The sequence below is a fragment of the Danaus plexippus genome, assembly GCF_018135715.1.
Source record: "Danaus plexippus chromosome 3 unlocalized genomic scaffold, MEX_DaPlex mxdp_25, whole genome shotgun sequence".
NCBI lineage: Eukaryota > Metazoa > Arthropoda > Insecta > Lepidoptera > Nymphalidae > Danaus > Danaus plexippus.
The window spans coordinates 569,904-589,821 of NW_026869844.1; the positions used below are offsets into that span (position 1 = coordinate 569,904).

General features: G+C 29.7%; 1 protein-coding gene across 1 annotated transcript; it reads left to right on the plus strand.

Moving 5' to 3' along the window:
- Positions 1–855: 855 nt before the first annotated feature.
- Positions 856–3,572, plus strand: LOC116769585 (esterase FE4-like). Its single transcript, XM_032660729.2, has 3 exons — positions 856–1,288; positions 1,508–2,754; positions 2,838–3,572. Exons 1-3 carry the CDS (start codon positions 1,100–1,102, stop codon positions 3,010–3,012), a joined length of 1,611 nt encoding a protein of 536 aa, XP_032516620.2. The 5' UTR covers positions 856–1,099; the 3' UTR covers positions 3,013–3,572.
- The last annotated feature ends 16,346 nt before the right edge of the window (positions 3,573–19,918 follow it).

A 19,918-nucleotide genomic window follows, 5' to 3' on the forward strand; every position in this document is an offset into this window, starting at 1 on the left:
TTTATTTCAAAATCATTAATTATTAATTTTCAAACTCAATGTTAACAAATTGTCTCCTGTTCCTATTTTTATTTTTCGGATGTGAACCATAATTTTGATTTAGAGATTGTTTCTGTCCTTTATATTATTTCGTAAGCATACCAGAAGCATATTCTCTAAATGTCCAACCCAATCTTAAACAAACGTTTTTTAGGAAATATATAAATTGTATTATATCAGTCGTTAAAATTAGTAGTATTCTCTATTTTACATATTAATCATGCACCAATTTGTGTTCCAAATATATCATCAGTCTCCTACTTATGTAGTTTGAGACTTTAAAACCTTGTGGCCCTATCTCGGGAATTACAAGTTAAATATATTTATTATAACACTCCCAAACAATCTGTGTATGTTAGTCTATTGATATGTATAAATAAAATATAAGTGGTTTTCTCTAATTTCAAAATAAATATATCAATCTCAAGTACCTATTGTTTTGGCCCAAAGGTGAAAAACCTTTTCTAATATCTAAGCTGTCTCTTTGTCGATCTTTCTATTTATATAAGAAAATTAAAAAAAAAACTTCATACTTTATCCAAAACTTTTGTTGCTTTATATCGAATCCAATGTTTTCCTACTTTAAATTGAATTGCAATGAGCTGGTCACAGTCTGATGTGATATAAAGTTTTTAGGTATGGTAGATTATTTTTGAGCAACTTTTCACTGATAGCGTTAAATGAATGATGTTTTATTCACAAATTATTTATATAATTTAAATATATTCATATAAAATGTCAATAGTGATTGCCATATCAGCACTTAATCTCAATTGCTCTTAAATGATAAATTAACTCTTCAATTTAATCAAAGCACAATATAGCTCTGTGTTTCGACTAGTGCACTCCTTTCTTACAAAATAAAGTTATAAAGAAATGTATTGTTAAAAATGTTATAAAATTAATGAACAATATATAATTTAGGAGAAAAAAGAAAAGCTAAATTATATTTTTCATTTATTGCTACTATTGTGTACTCGTCTAAATAACCAAATACATATTTCTCGAATAACATTGAAAACATCGACATTGAGAACATTTGTCGAAGTAGAATTTTAAAATGTTTTCATTTCTTGCTTGGAGTGTTCTAAGCGCTTTGTTTTTGTCTGTGATAGCCAAGAATCAAGAATCACGATTAATTAAAATACACTCCGGACCAGTTCGTGGGTATAAAGACCCTTTAGAAAATGTTTTTACGTTCCATGGAATACCTTACGCTACAGCACCAACAGGAACTCAACGATTTAAGGTAAAAATAAAACTCTTGCTTGTCTCAGTAACTCGTTATATAACAATAAATTTAAAAATATTTTTGATTAAAAGTATAAAAAGGTGACATGCATTAACTGCATCGAAAATGATCATAGTCACTATGTGATTAAGAATTTCCTGGAAATATTTTTATGAAGTGTATTATGAAATATTGTAATTTTTTTATAAGACATTGTAATAAAAAAACTAAATGCAGGGTCCACTACCTCCACCGGTCTGGACTGAAATATTGGAAGCAGTTAATAAGAGTATCGTCTGTCCTCAAATGTATATGAACGTCAAGGAAAACTGTCTCACTGCCAGTGTTTATGTACCAGAGAATGTCGACGAGGAACTTCCAGTGGTTGTATATATTCATGGTGGAGGGTTTGTATTGGGTTTCGGAGATGTGGCCACCCCGAAGAAATTAGTTAGCAGCCAACACATTATAGCAGTAACATTTAATTATAGATTAGGTGCTCATGGATTCCTTTGTTTAGGCACAGAAGACATTCCCGGTAATGCTGGTATGAAAGATCAGGTTGCATTGCTACGATGGGTAAAACAAAATATAGCATGGTTCGGAGGTAATCCAGAGGACATCACAATCGCTGGATACAGTGCGGGGTCATCATCAGTTGAACTTTTAATGATTTCGAAAATGGGTGTGGGGCTGTTCAATAAAGTTATACTAGAAAGTGGTGCAAGTACCTCTCCTTATGCTATTCAAGTTGATCCTATACAAAATGCAAAAGAATACGCAAATTTGATACAAAAAATCAATATATCTAATGTTCTGGAGTTGGAGCAATATTTCAAAAACATTCCTTATGAACTCTTACAGTCAGGTGACCTTCGTAATAGAAAAGATCACACATTCTTATTCAGCCCCTGCGTAGAAACAGATAATGGACAAGAACGATTTCTCGATGATAATCCAGTAAACATTTTGAAACAAGGTAACTACAGTATAGTACCTATGCTGTATGGTTTTACAAATATGGAGGGATTGATGCGCATATCCACATTTGACCTTTGGAAAACAGAAATGCAGGAAAATTTTTCAAATTTTTTACCCGCTGATTTACGTTTTGAGAATGACGAAGTGAAACACGTCGTTGCGGAGAATATTAAGAAATTTTATTTCGGAGATAAACCAGTGAATGATGATACCGTTCTCAATTATGTTGATTACATATCGGATGTTACTTTTACATGTCCGGTCTTAAGGGCTATTCAGTTTTTGCTGAATGCTGGTCATGACAAAATATACTTATATGAATATTCTTTTACCGATGAAAACACTCCCTTTGTACCGTATACACATGTTAGAGGAGCCGATCATTGCGCCCAAACTTCTGCAGTTCTAGATGGATTTGAAGGAATAAAGTCGTCTGATACTGAGGATTATGTGCAAATGAGGAGTATAATGAGGGAGCTTTGGGGAAATTTTATCAAACATAGGTTAGTAGAATGTATACAACAATTTTCAAAAATGTTCGTGAATATATTTTTATGTAATATTAAACAAATTTTTACGTTTGTAGGAAACCGTCGGCTTCAGAAGCTCCTGCATGGTCACCTGTGAGTAAGAATCGGCGTTCTTACATGGCTCTTAAGAAATATCTGGAACTTAAAGAGTCATTGTTAGAAAAACCACGTCTTTTTTGGGATCAAATATATGACTTATATTACAGGTTCCCTGTAGCGCCTTCGAAATAATGTAATGTTTTCAAATTCTATATATAAAATCAAGATTGATACTATTCCTTGAAAATGAATACTAAATGCAGATAACTCCGGCACAAAAAATGTTCTGTTAAATGTATTACTCTCCTAATCATATGTCTATAGAAGTCAAGTATCTCAAAAAGTTTTGAGAATGTTAAAATTCTGATAGAGACTTAACTGTATTGGAATGTTAGCGACACTCTGAAAGTACCCCATTTGAGCATACAAAAACATATCAGGCTTAATTCATAACTAGTTATTATATAAAATATAACAAACCCTTTTCTAGTTTGTCTAAACAGTTTCTCATATATTTATCACTGGTTTTGTTGATTTTAATGGAAATTATTTTTTTTACAAAATTATATTTATTTCATGTGGAATTAATATTTTCTGATGTCAACTCAACATTCAAAACGTAATTATATCTGTAAGGGTTATTAAATATCATATCAAGCTTGATAATTATGTAAGAAATAGTTTTTTGATGTTGTGTGATTTTATGGCTTTTAACAATTTACTTAAATAAATATTTATAACAAAAGTATGTATTTTTTAGATTTTAATTGACGCGTGTCAGTCAGACCTACACTTTTGAAGATATCTCAACGATTACTTTGATTAAATAATTTTAACCTCTTCTAATACAGTGGCAACAAATTTGTTGACAAATATTATGTAAGTTTAGGTGCTATTAGAAGTTTGACCTTTCATATATCTAACCACTCTATACTATAACAGGAATATTGTTAAATCAAGTATGCAAAGCGTTCTTTGGACCGATATGAAGATTACGTAAAGACGAAACTCAACCAACGCGTAGTCCTATCTTAGAGATAATAATGTCAGTCATTGATTGGATAAACTAACTTAAACTTTGCCCTCCTTTGTTTAAAGATCCAGTGCGAAGCGGGAACTTGGTATACCATGTTGTCAGCAAACTTTATTATTAAATACAATTAAATAATATTTCAATAGAATTTCATATTAAGTACTATGTTGTGTCCTAATTAATGTTTTTGCATTATGACAATTCTTAATGAATAATAAAATCTCAATAACAGTTTCATTGATTTTTGTACTTGATTTAAGCACAAAAACTATTATACTTCGCTTTTGTATAAATTATCGCAAATTTTTTTTGTGCAAGTCATTTCCCTACAAAAATGTCGACCAGTCTAAAGAGTCGGAGCAAATATTTCTTTAACAAATGTTTTAGAAAATGTGTACTACGGTTTATATATTCTATTGTAACACCTGATACCAAGCTTCTCGACGTAATTTTCATTCTGGAATTGGCTTCATTATTATCCATTTTGCTTCTATATGTATTGCCTTACAACTTGGGTTCAAAGATAATTATCAACGTTTCAACATATCGTAAATTATTTGTCCACTGTCTGTTATGTTAGGACCTTTTTTTTATTGCGAATCGAATTATGACATCAAAAATATAACTTTAAAGATAGTAAGATCATTACGGTTACTGAGTCGGTTATTGTATCCAGTCCCTTAAGAGACCTTCCCTCTTAAATTGTTACCTCATTAGCAAACCTAATGGCATCTTCAAATGACCATATCAATATTAAAAATACTTTAACTTGGCTATCCCATAAAAAATATCCCATAAATAATAAAAATTGTTTATATACTTTTTGTAATTAGAAGTCGCTTATCTTAGAATATCTTGTCCTAAGACCCTTAGAAAAAAGATATGTACTTTGGCTGCTATACGTTTTAGTGAATAAGATAGAATTCAAGTGTCGGCAGGTGATTGGAGTGATGATGCTGTGTGGATGATTGTTTAAATGTGTAACAATGAGATCCTGATAAGATGGTTGTGGGATGCGTGATAGCTAATTTTGTATTGAGGGCATTTGTTTTTTTTATATGAAAGGTGGCAAACGAGCAGACGGCCTACTTAATGGGCAGTAGACACCGTCGCTCATGGACATCCGCAACATCTCTGTTGCAGATGCGTTGCTAATCTTGGTTGTTTAGGAAGAGGGAGGGGTGAGAATAAGGAAATGACAGGAAAGGGTGGGAACAGGGAAAGGCCAACCGCTTCTCTCACTTATCGGGCGAAACTCAGCCATTTAAGACTACTTCACGCCGATGACCTGTGAGAGGGGTGGTATTTCCCCGGTCGAGTCAGCCCATGTCTGATCTGTAGTTACTTTACCACCTTTATCAGGCTTTAGCACCTATAAAGATTGTATGTATGTATTGTATGTGTAACAAATTCCATGACTTCGAGTGCCTTACTTATTACAGTTAAAGAATATAATGTCGCTTGTTTTTGTAGAAATTGGATAAATTATTTTTGCATCTAGTTTGTTGGATTACTATACATAGAAATCATTTCTTTAGCTCCGACAAAGTGAAACGAATGTTTTGGTTATAATTTAAAAAAAAAATTACTCAAATGAAAAATATATCGAAATGCATATTTATATGTACATACAATAACTTGTGTTGACTTAATTAAGGATTGCTGAATACTGGATGCCTAACATTCTTTGATTAAAAATATTCTTTTTTATTAAAAGTAATGGTAGTGTTGTTTTTGGAACTTTGGGGTCAGGGATGGAAGAGAGAAAAAACTAGTATGTTATAATTATTCGATTATTGTAATTATTGTAAACATTAAATACGATGAGTGTGGTTATTTATACTCTGTTAAGCTTTTGCAAAAATTTTAACAAATTTGTAGATTTAAAACTTATATAATTAATTTAACCCCGATTTTGTAGCTATGGCGATAAGAGTATAAACTTGTGCAATATTTTCCGTCGATATCAGTTGGTGCGGATAAGACATGATTTTTTTTTTTAAATATTAACAATGAAATAACTGGAACATACCCATTAAAACATATTTGTTTTTTGAATTATAATAATTAAGTATATGAAACAATCAATAGCATCACCTTATAACTAAAGACAATAAAAAGTTACAATGCTAGATGTTCTCTTATTAAAGAGAAATACTAAATACATCGAAAAGGTTGTCAGAGAATTAAAAATAACTAACAAATCGAATAGACCAATTTATGATGGCTTGTATCCAATTAAATATCACATTGAAGTCGTTCCAAAGGTTTCAAAGATTAATTAACTTGAAAAACAAGCAAAAGGTATAATAAATTTAAATAATGGTTAATATGTAGGTCACATTTACATATATATATTTTCTATTATATTTTAATAATAAGAACAAATTTTGATGACACATGATTAAGGACGAAATTTCTGTCATCATGGATCTATCGAAGTTAGCTGTTATTCTGTGATCCTCTCCTTAAACAAATCATGTTTACACTTCGGTTTGCTATTCAGAAACCTCTGTAACTCTTGGAATATTTTAGTTCTCTTATAAACTTGTCTATAGAAACATTCCACTTCTAAAATACACATAAAATATTAGGAGTAATGCGGTACGAGGATGAAAATTCCGTTCTACGGAATTTAAAATAAAAACAAACATGTTAAACACAGTTAATTTTTAGATCCGTCAATAGATTTTCAAGACCTATCAAATACATTTGTTTTGTATTTATTTGAAAGAGAACAACACACATCTTCATAAATTTAACTAACGCTTAAAGTTGCTTCATAATTGTTAAAAAGTTTAATTGATCTATTACCTTCACAAAAATGCCTTTCATATACCTTTAACTTTTCGGAATATATAAACTCAATTGTTTTCTGAAACTGTACAAAAGTAACTAAATTGTGTTACGAAAAATTTAATAAGTGGTAATTTTTTGTGCTAACAAATTGTAGTTAGTCTTAACATCGTCCGCTTATTACAACAATGCTGAAGTAAGTCCATGTGGGCATACAATCGCAAAAAAGTTATAATTTCAGTGACTGCGAGTTATTTTAATTTTTCGACGATGTTCAAACTGCTTCCAGTCCATTTTAAATTCATAGGGTTTTTAATGATGCAACCATTTTTTTAAGTAGCGAAGTTTCATAAAAAAAAATTATTTCAGGAATTGCTTAAATTCTTCACAGTCTTGGGTGTTCCAAATTCAAAACCAATATATTATTAAATCGACTGAAATATTATTTCTTCTATACATGTATTCATCATAAATTATTTTCGTGTTGATGTTTAGTGGAATTATTTTATAAATTGTTATCATTTGTTTCATAACAAGGTTATCTGTGTTAAAATTAAAGAATAGGCCCAGCCTGCTGCGACAGCCGAGCAGTGAGACAGGGGTGGATGCAAGTAGCTTGACAGTGACACGAGATATTTGAGGACAAATAAATCTCCGGATAAGCAAATAGGAATTTGAAAAAAAAATCGTTAAGTAAATTATTAGATTACTTTTGTAAACTTTTCAAGGTAAACAAAAATAGATAATAAAATATTATTTTCTTGATACCGACTTGAAATAAAAAAAAAAAATTGAATTTCTAATCTACTAAGTCAAAATACACAGTGTTTAGTGGTTAGTAAATTTATTTCTTATTTTTTAGTTTCCTGAGTGTAGCCGGTTTTTTTTTTAACTGAAATTTGTTTCAATACGCGTTTTATTTGTTTCTACGACTTCAACTGGTGGTCAAAGCCAACAGTGATGACTTTCGAACGACAACACGTTGGCTACATGACACTCGAATCCTCAGATTTAAATGTTTCGTATAAAAAATCATACTAATGAAAACTCAATAGTGCTGGACTAAATCAGATGACGTTCGGTTTGTAGACAGTTTGAAATCCAGACAGCAGGAAAAACCGTGAGGAGCAGCTGGTAGTTTTAAAGGATTTCAAATTAGTTATGATTTTTTTATTATATTCTATGTCTATAGGATGCAATCATCACACCCTGGTTTCCTTATGGAACTTCATTTATCCTAATTGTTTCCAAAAAAACAACTACATTTTTGTTACTTTTTATCGCAATAACTATTTCGTGACGTATTCTTAGAGGAAAATTTATTACTTATTCATATGAATATAAAACCGCTTATTGGGGACATTTCGCATATATCATTCCTCAAATATTTTCTTCGAAAGAAAGTCTAGACTGAGCGTCCTTCGTGAGCGAACTGTTGCATTATGCATCGGTAACAACTATTTTTATTATCAAGTTATCAAAAGAATACACAAAAAAATGTATAATACATACATTTGCACTCTTATATGATTGTGTAACTGACCACACTGAAACTAAGTTATCAACCATTAAATAAAACTGATATTATCACTAAGATTAAAACCTTCATTCCCTTATTACAGCTGAATATAAACAAATTCTTATTTTGATAATTAAATTAAGAAATTCCTTAACGAATGATTTCTCCAAGATAACGAATGTTGGCTTACAAAAATAATTTATTTTGAATACTATTATATGAACAAGGAACTGCTTGGAAGTCAAATTCATCGTTGTAATTAAGCAATAAAACCCGATTTATAATAAATAAAGATAATTTCCTCATTTAATATGTTATGGGTATATTACAAAATTCGTTAAGACATCACATTCTAACGTAATGCGGTTGTGTATTTTATTTTGTTCCTTGCTAGTTCCTGTTCGCTCTCAAGATACGAAGGCTCGTGAATCAAGGTTGGTACAAATTGAATCCGGTCTGGTCCGAGGGTACAAGGATACTCATGATGATGTATTCGTATTCTATGGGATTCCATATGCTACAGCACCGACTGGTTCCGAACGATTCCAGGCTAAAAACATTTAACTTGTATCTTTAAACTTAGGTCATCACATATATTTTTAAATAAAAAGGTTTAATATCATAAAATATTGACCACTTTATTTCAATTTTAAGGGAAGTTTTCGCTAGTAATTTATTTTATACAAAATTAAAAAATGTGCTATTGTATATAGGTTACAAATGTAAGCAAATTCATGCCACTTCCTTACACAATACTCATCACGGGATTCCAATTGTTAATATCAAAGATTGTACCTGAAATATTATTTTTCCGCACTTTGTTTCAGAGAAAGTTTTAGATTATTAAAGAAATCGTCTTCGACCGTGTCATAAAATAATAGCAAAACCTTCAAAATGTTAAGTTTCAAAAAACTTCGCTCAGGCGCAAATACATTGTTTTTAATATTGTTATTTTAACATTTAAAAATATTTTAATAAAAACTTTCTCAATAAAAGTAATAATTCAATAAATCTTTTAGACGTATTTCATTTATTGTGTTAAAAGTTTTTTTTATCAATAACGTTAATTGTTTTAAATAAACATTGAATTGCGACAGTAATGATAACGTGCTCTGCTTATGTATCTACCTTCGGGCTAGAGTTTATCAAAATATAACATAATGATTATAACTTGTATAATTACTTTATATAACTGCATGTATACTATCAACGTAAGACAAAATTTTCCAAAAAAAAAGTGGAACGACATGTTTTCTTATTAGTTTCAAGAGTCTTTTTAACTAAGAATCGAATAGACAATCGTTAAGTTATTTTTCGTGTATGTTAATTGATGAAGCTTATTAAAGCAATAAAACTTGTAATAAACCGTGAAATAACAAAAGGATACCGTGAATTCAATTTTAGGAGCAATAGAAAAAGTACGAAAAAATTGTTAGGTATTATATTACATTTACATAAAAAAATTTAAAAGTTTCGACAGATGTGTCATTTGAAGTATATTTGATTTGTTTAATTCATCTAATAAATTCGAATAGTCAGTATGAAGTTAGTTAATTTAAATATTATATATGTTGCCTTGTATACTTTGTACTTATGCATTGTTAGGGTCCACTTCCCCCTCCAGTTTGGATGAACAAATTGGAAGCTGTCAATAATAGTATTATATGTCCTCAACGAAGAAATGCAAATTAGATACCGAATTCAAGTTATGCAGGAGGATTGTCTTATTGCAAACATTTACGTGCCAGAGACAAATGACACAAATCTTTCATTTGTCGTCTATGTTCTTGGTGGAGGACTCTCACTAGGTTACGGAACTCTGATGACACCAAAAAAACTAGTTACCAGCCAAAAAATAAAAGCTATGACATTTAATTATATATTAGGGGCTCACGGTTTTCTGTGTCTTGGTACAACAGACATACCTATAATAAAGACATACCTATAATAGTGCTAGTTTTTGAGGTAATACAAATGATATCATACGAGCTGGGTACAGTGCTTGGGCATCATTTGCTAGTACATTGATGATTTCGAAAGTGTCTATTCAATAAAGTTATATTGGAAAGCGGTTCAATTTTAAGCTCTTATAGTTTCCAACTTGATCCTATACAAAATGCTAAAGAATACGCAAAAATAATAAATATTGATCATGTGGATGATCCGTTAAAATTAGAGAATGATTTTAAAAATGCATCACATAAGATATTACAATCAAGAATGTCTTTGAAGAAAAAGATTTCATATTCACTTTCGCACCTTTTATAGAGCTAGATAATGGTCCAGAAATATTTCTCAAAGAAAATCCAGGTAATATTTTAAAATGGGGAAACTATAGAAAATTACCATTGTTATTTCTTTTTGCAAATATTGGCAGAAAGAATTTAATGAAAAGTTTGCCAATTTTTTATCAGCTGACTTAAATATAAAAAGCGACGAATATAAATTCCTTATATAGCTAATAAGGTCTTGTTATTTATCATCTACAGCCAACAATTTCCCAATTTTCTGGCGTACCGCTCTGGATGCCGGCAGAATGCGCTTACTGCGTCACGAGGTCGTAGATGTCATTATAAAAGTTTTTTTATGAGTCAAACTTCTATTTAGCACACGCTAATATAACGATACTGGCGAAAAATTAACAATGCAACGCGTTTACAGTTACCAAGTCAATACGGATATACAGGTCAAATACAACAACCCACAGTCTCATTTCGTACTAATACTGTCCGTTAGTGGCCAGATAATTTAACATGACCCTATTCAGCTTTAAGATTTAGTAAAATTTTTATCCTTTAAATATGTAATAACAAAATATATTTAACATGGTACAGTCATGATTCTTCAAAAGTTATCTAAACAACTGATACGAAGTGGAAATTCGTGTGCAAAAATAACGTAATGTTCTTTTTTGTTACCTTTAGTATCAATATTTTAAATAAATTTTACTGTTACAGATGCAATAGGTCTTTATCTTACTCATATGATTCCCTGAGCAAAACATTTTTGTTTCATATAAGCCGTTCATCATCTTATCATAATTATAACTTGGTACCAGCAATATCTTAAACAAATTTTCAAGAAAATTTGTTAAACCGTGTACATGATCTATCGCAGCCTCTGATAGTAAGCTCGCCTGTGTAATATTTCATTTTGGAATTGGCTTCATTGTTACCCACTTTGCTTCTGTATTTATTGCCTTACAACTTGGGATCAACGATAAATTTCAAGGCTTCAACATTCAAGTCGTTACTAAAGGCATGAAGTAAAATATTTCCCTATGTTCTGTTTTGTAAGGATTATAACAAAATAAATCGTATAGTGATAATAAAGTTATATGAAGGAATGTATGGAAGGTTTGGCTTATAATATAAATATGGCGTCTTCATTTTATGACCAATATATTTACTTAAATATTTCTTCTTTCAGAATCTGTATAGTATTGTTATAACAATAAAAAGGAAAATAAATAAATTTACAATGACTAATGCATTTTAAATTTAGAATATAAAAAAAAAATATACCACAAAAATATATTTTATTTGATTACATACATTAAAATAAACCGTTGAATTTCAACAGTAGTATTGATGTATTTTTAATTTTATAGAATCATTGTGATCGGATCCCTAATAAAAGTTATTCGGCCAAAAGTAACTTATTGTTGAGATTTTATAAAAAAACAGTGCAAAAACAAGTTCAAATATTTTAATATTTATAAATGAACAAAAGATTGTATCAGTTCTGATGCTAACATCTCGTTTACTACACGCTACGGAATAAAGTTAATGTTATAACTAATTAACATAGGTTATGGGGTAATCTCTGAAGACAGGAGTCCCTTTAAACTAAAAACATAAAATTTTGTTGATTGATTCTTTTCCGTATCCCGTTTTTTTTGCAGATTTGCTAACGTCTAGTGCGTATTCTCCATAATTAATGTAACGGTTTCTTTTATATTCTTCTTCTATAATATTTGTCTCTAGAAACGCCGGAGTTGTCAAATATGTTGTGATTGTGTTAACCACAAAATTGTTTTTGATACGGATAGCATTTTCCTACCATAGGCACGGTGAAATACCAAGGCGAATCAAGGTACGTATGGCTTAAAACTTAGTTTTCTTTTTATATATCTTTAAATTAACAATCATTTAAATATTATAAGTTACAAATATACAATCTCTGCGGCCTTATGTCTTTAATGCGATGTCTTTCAGACAAACAACACGGAATTACACGGTGTATTAATAAAAGAATACATACGAATATCGCATAAATAAAGTAGTGAACATAACATGACTTATAAGTTAATAATAAACAGTATCTTATGTATAATTATCAATAATATAAGTATAAAAGATATGTATATATGTATATATATATGTGTGTAATAAAAAGTGAGGTTTCAGTTGCTAGGCGTTCTTCATCAGTTTATCGTTCCATCGACCTTTTAGGGGTATATTATTTAATATTTTACGTGTATGTGTCGTAGTTGCGAATGTACTATAATTTCTTTCAACCCACATATAGTTAAGTTTTGGCAAAGCTACGATACAATTACGAGAAAAACATTATGTATTTCAGTGTTTATCATATAAAAAAAAACAATATACAAGAACGAGTTATATTTTATGGCAAACGATTTTACGAGACGTAAATAAAAAGAGGCATGTGCCTTTTCACATTTTTCTTAAACACTGAAAGGTTGAAGTGGAAAAATGTATTCCAAATCTGTGAAGTACTAACAATGCCATTTGGACTTGTTTGGACTTGTTTAAGTGGTCAATGAAATTAAAAAGGATATAGAATTGAAAAAAAAATAACTCGAACTGTTGTGAAACGAGAATTTGAATATACCAACCGTTTAAGTTTAAACCAGACAAACAAAAAGGTTGATTGTGTGGCTGCATAATTTAAATAAAAATAAACTTCTCAGAAATCTTCATTTTGTCACAAACACGACTTTAAAATTGATTTAATATGGTAACATGTATTTAATAACCTCGAAAGTCTATCACTTATTAACAATACACCCTACATAATAAATGATTATAGCTGTGACGCATTTTATCAAATTTAAGTGAAATCATTAAAAGCATCGGCGATATATATTTCTGTTTAATTAAAATACTTTATAAATATTTCTATAAAATTATAATACAGTATGTTATCATTTAACCTACGTTTACGTCACCTAGTCGAATAAAAAAAGATTTTGAACTATGCAGTAATATTCTACCAACTTGATTTTGGTGTTAACAACGGACATTAGACATTATGCTTAGCACAAGTTTACATTGTCACACTACGTAAGCGATTCCCGTCTCTCGTTCAATAGACTACGTTAGCACTAAAATAAAATCACCAGAAACCTGCCCGTGCCTCTCCAGCATTTCAAGATCCTCTTGAGGCTTCTCACAGTTGAGCGACAACCTGCGATATTACCATATGTGAGCTACTGACAGAATAGGCAACATCTTGAAGAAGGTTTCCATACAGACTATATACAAACCACATAAAAATGTGAGCCAATTCTTGAAACCAATCAAGAGTACTATTCCTTTACAATAAACGGATGTATATAAACTTGATTGTGATTGTGGCTTGTCATACATCGGACAGATAAAGAGGAGTATCGGTACAAGTTTTGAAGAACTTGTCTCGGACATTAAAAATAGACGCGCCTCGAAGTTAGTAGTGTGTGACCACGAAATGCAGTAACAAAGCCACTACATTCGGTTTGAAAAATCATATCCTCGCTTGTGAAGACAGGTACATACCGAGAATAGTACGCGAGGCTTTTGATATTAAGAAACATACCAATTTTAATAGTAAAGGTGGCTGGAATTTGTTTAGAACCTGAGACTCCCTCATAAAAAATATAAAATCCCACTTCCGTGACAACACCCAAAGATTTCAAGAGACTGTAAGCACATTCTGCAGTCATCCAGAACGATATGCTAGGAAATTAAGAAGTCGTGGGTGGTAGATGATTAATAACAAGACTGACAGATTTTTTCATCTCGTCTACCCGTGATGACGGTTGCTTCGAAGTAACTGAAACGTCGGGAGTATGTATTTTTTATAATAATAAAAAAACGTGTGGTATATCTGAAAAACTTAGTTCTATTTAAATGATTTCGGTAACGGTATTTAAATGATTTCTATTTAAATGATTTCACATTACGGTAACGCTGTAATGTGCGAAGACTTATGAAAAATTAACTGTGAACGCTCCGTATGCAGTGAAGTCAAGTGTAACGTGTCTCGTCACAAACAGTTCCAATAACATTATAATTAGGATCCCTGTGAGTTGTTTACTGTATACTTTTAATACTTGGGATTTTTTGATGTTTCTTTGAAATAGCGAAGTGTCATTGGATATGTTCCTTTGTTTTACTATAAAAAGGATGGTCAATATTTCCTTACTTACTTAAATAATTGTAAACAATTACTTACAAACTTTCTGTTTATATTTACCGCTTTTTTATTATTAAAATCAATTCAATGTTTCAACGAGCACGTTGTTTGTCCATACATAAAGTGGGTATTTTTTTATAGAAATTCCTATACATGACGTTAAAAAGTCATACGTTTAAGGTTGAAAATATTATAAATGCAGTGATTTTATAAATTACAAAAGAAAATGGAGTTTTATATATACACTACTCAAATTATCAATATATGTAGATTCATACGCCTGCTTAAATCTCGTGATACGCTTTTTATCACATAAATTTTGTTTTCATCAATTTTGTTATGACGTTATATTATATAAAAAATAATAAAAAATTAATAAAAAAATTTGGCTTAAAAGAAGTTTTTTTTTAAATTTAATTTAGACAAAGTTCAGTTCTTTTTATAATATAAAATAAGTTAGTTTCATTCGACAATAACAGTCTTCGTCAGTGTTAGGTACCTCAATATCTGAAATTATATACAGCCACCAGCTTGTTAATTGATATCAAAGGAATCCTGTTTACTATGACCACATTATTTAAATGAATATGTACTTATAAATAATCAATATATATATATATATATGTATATATATATATATGTATATATATATATATATATATATTCATTTATTCATTCACTAATTCATATGAATGAGAACGCGAATGTTTTTAAAGCCCGCGTTAAATTACTATATTTTTATATGTTTCTTTAAGATTTTAAAGTTTATTCCTGTTTTTAAAATTATTTAATTTACATCACAATGAATTACATGTTTGACATTAGGTATTTCGGATTCATACTATAAAAATCATAGTATACAAAAAATCTAATTAATACTCATATTGTAAACTTCTATCATCAAAAGCTTAACGCTTTGATATGGTAACTCGCAGGACAACAAACGCCGGAAGTTTTGACCACAAAGCGCCTTTATGAATATTATTGCAATTATTGGTTATGCAGATCAGTTTCATTGCTCTTATAAAACCGCTTATACTAGACAGAGGAATGCAACTCTGGCCTTATGCCAAATATATTTAATTTTGTTCAAATTCTGTGTTTCAAATTATTTATTGTACAATGTATTTACACATATTTTTTTGATTTATTACAAATTAATACTATGAAATGACATATTTAAATAAATAATGAAAGATTTTTAACGAATTAGTTTTAATAATCATTCCACCAAGTGAAAACAGTCATCCATCAAGGTCAACTTGATAAGTAGATTCATTGACAAAATATATAAATTTAAGAACGAAAAATAAGAAAAAGGAAATAAAAAATCTTACAAAACTATCTGTTTTTTAGTAATTTTTATTTGGAAATAAAAACATATCCAAAAAAAACAGCAAGACGGGAACTAAAAAGCATCAAAATATTTTTACACTTAAATACTATTTCCTGAACTAACTCAATCTAACAAATAACATTTTTTTGTACGATTAATGTAGGTGTTTGTTAATTTAAAACACTAAATATAATATATGGCGTAAAATGTAGACCATATACGAGTATAAGTGGTTATAACAAAATAAACAAAAGCCCTCAACCTCTTCAGAAACTATCAAACGAATCTATAATAATAATCACAATCGCTAAGGTGATGTATACTTCAAATGTATTAGTAATTAGTCTATAACACACTTTACAATATTACGTCAGAGTTCTTGATTCAAGGTAAATTTTAAACAAAATCATTACTTCCCCAATCCAGTAAGCTTTTGTTTCCCAGTACACCCTAATGGATATTTATAAACGGATTTTTACTTTGTATGTAAAATATCAAAGGCGCTACTAATAATCTTGAATATATTATAGTAATTATTTGAAAAGTCATTGTTTTATCAGATAGTTTCATTCAACACGCTGCGGGGATTTTTTTTTAATGGCACGATGTAGGCCAGCGTAGAAGCCTTTAAAATTAATAAAAATTGAAAAAAATATATAGTATAATGAAAACCATTAGAAAAGGAGGGGAATATTATAAAAATTAAAGGAAAAATAATTTACGGGCGATCTGAGGTCATGAAGGGTATGGAAATGTATAAAAAATATATCGGCGCAAGCAACTTCAATAACGAATGCAACATGAAAATAACTCAAGATTGGCATCAATTATTATAACAACTTATTGGTCGTCGTTACTATTGTTAAAAGTAAAACGAAACCAAAGAGAATAGAACTATGTTTGAATTCTGGTATAAATATGACGTCTGGACACACGACAGGGGACTGCTGAGTTCAGCGAGTGCGTATCATAAAGAATGTGATTATGAAGAACCTTCGAGAAATACAAGAACATTTAGAAGAATTGAAGTTTCATTTTAAAATATCTGGAACGTACTGAAACAAGTGACATTAGTGACGTCAGCGAGGCTGGCGTCCTGTCTTTAAAACAATGAATTTATAATAAAATCCGATAAATATATTTTAGAATCGGCCAAAATTTTATAACTAATAGTGATAATATATTTCCGATATATATATATTACATATTTTTTATGTATTTTCATGGGAGTAACTAAATTTGTTTGTGCAAAATTAGGGAGATTATTATTTCTTACATTTTCTGAGAAGATTTACTATTGTAACATATATATATATATATATATATATTTCACCATCGGAAAGTAGAGATTTCAACAAACAGAAAACATACCAACTTTTTGAAAAAAGCTGATATTTTGACGGGTGATTTTTCGATTGAAAATGAGGGTGATTTTTCGATATTAATTCAAAATAAGCTGAAAGAATAAGTATTTCTAATCAAATAAATTACAGTGTATTTGAGACATAAAAAGGTAAGTTTTAACCAAATGTCGTGACAAAATATTTTGTTTTCGTAAAAGATAATATAAAACCAAAAACTTGTTTTTTGAATTTTTCACATAAATTTTGAGGTTATGTGAAAAAACTATAAATACAAAAGTTTTAGATCTTTTTATTACCTACAACTTTGCGATATAACATTTTTCAGTAGGACATTTAGTTTTGCCAGAAATCGAGAAAACACATTTTTTACCCTAAAATACCCACTCCCATAGCCTTCCCGACCTCAGATCGCCCGTAAATTACTTTTCCTTTAATTTTTATAATATTCCCCTCCTTTTCTAATGGGTTTCATCTTACTATAATTTTTTCTTGTTACAAATGTTATCATATTAGTCTAATGGCTTTTCCGAATCATTTTCAATTTCAATCGTCAATATAATTACCTTATTTTTTAATCATAGTACACTCGCTTTTTTGATTATAACAATATCTTTATTCTATATCGGTTGTAATATGTCAAATTTATTTAAAATTTCATAGTCTCTAACGTATTTTATATGTGACTTAAATATTTCAACGCGTTTTCACACAACTGGTGACTTTTAATGAAAATGTAATTTTATCTTCTATGAGGCTCTAACAGATTGTTCGAAGATTGATTCTCAAAGAAGAACAAACGTTCGGCCATACAGAAATAAAAACTAGCGCTTTTATAGTATTAGAAATATTAAATCCTGAAACGTAGTAAAAATTTAAAATATTTTAACTGTTTTTTGTTGACTCATATTAACATTAAAATCTGCATCACAGTAAATCACTAGTTTTTAATACAAATAAACTTCTTCAGACCAGTCAGCGCGTTTGGAAATTAGAGTCAATGGTTGAAACATTAGAGGAGCTGAAATTACCCACAAAATGACATTAAATTAAAATAACCCGCAATATGACATTAACCTAAAATAACCCACAACATGACATTAACCTAAAATAACCCACAACATGACATTAACCTAAAATAACCTAAAATAATAATATTTCTATGGATAGAATTCGATTGTCGGAAAATGATGTCATTCCGAATGTGTCAGTTCATTTTTATTTTACCTTATATAATATTATCTTGCAAAATATAATATTGTCTTTGATTGAATGACAAATAAATCGAAACGGTTTTCAATATACCCTCCTTGTATTATTACATTTTATGATCCGTAATAAAATTGCGGTGAATAAAAAAGATCAAAGACAAATGAAAATCCCTAAAATTCATATTATTTTAACAACCATTCTATATCTACTTATTTCAAAGTAAAATATATGTAATTTTTTTATTTAATTCTTTCATATAATAGTTGCAATTTACGCATGTGTATTTTAATCTGATGCTGAATCAATTTACTTCCAACGATCGAAAGTTTACAATCTGATCACATCTCAACCGGCAAACCGCTCAACGTGGACAGTGAATGTTTAAAATGTTAATACAATCATCTGATACAATGACAGCTACTATTGTCATAGTAAATATCAAACACAACACGAATAACGCATAATATGTCATAATAATATATAACAATATATTCTGTCGATGTTTTTCTTTCTAAAATTCGATTACAATAAGTGCAAGTAAATTATATACTATATGTTCCATAAAATATATGTTTCATAAAATGCTGTGTAAATTCAAGAAAAACGAGAGTCTAAATTAACTTTTCCAGTTCTATTTTGCGATTACACATGTATGAGTACGTAAGAATTAATTTTTCAATACTTATATTATTATCAAGTATTTTTCTACTTATAATCATTACAACCGCTACTTCGCTCGGACATTCAAAGTTTTCGGAAGACTAGTTATCGCTACATAAAAACAAGATATTACTCTTATCAATCCTGTTTTTTAATAATTTTGTGACGTAAATATAATTAATATAAAATTTTAATGAGTTAACAAAAAGAGAGAATTATTTAAGTAGCTACTTAACCTGAATTAAATGGATCAATTACGTATTTATCATTTACGTTTTTCTGTTATCTTGACAATGTTTCTAACTGAACCCTAAAAGATCACCTACCGTTAAAGTGATTTTTCCTGATTGTCACCTGTTTACCGGATGTCGTTAATAAATGATTACTAGTTAAAAATCAAGATTTAAGTATAATTAAGTTACTTTACTTAAAATTAGTACGTAAATACGAATCATTAGAAATTCATTGGTTGCGTAGTAATGCAGAAAATGCTGATTTTCCACCAATGAAATTTCAAACCTTTGAGGTTTATACCAATCATTATTAAGTGGAGTGTAAAAATAGTAAATATTTTAAAATACAGGGGTCAAAAAAAGTATTTCCAAAGAAAGTTTTTGAACAGAAAATACGAATTCATCTATTTGAATATAAAAGAATGAAACCAAATCGCTCGTTTCACCGCGTGCTCACAATGGTCGGATAATAGCGGACGCACTGTTAAGTCTTCCCGAAGGTCTAAGAACTGGATCATATATTTCCGA

What these genes read in the sequence shown, in the direction of transcription:
- LOC116769585 (XM_032660729.2), top strand. Translation starts at nt 1,100, where the DNA reads ATGTTTTCATTTCTTGCTTGGAGTGTTCTAAGCGCTTTGTTTTTGTCT. An exon ending in CAGGAACTCAACGATTTAAG is followed by an intron (nt 1,289 to 1,507) that starts GTAAAAATAAAA and finishes AACTAAATGCAG; the next exon opens with GGTCCACTACCTCCACCGGT. An exon ending in GGAAATTTTATCAAACATAG is followed by an intron (nt 2,755 to 2,837) that starts GTTAGTAGAATG and finishes TTACGTTTGTAG; the next exon opens with GAAACCGTCGGCTTCAGAAG.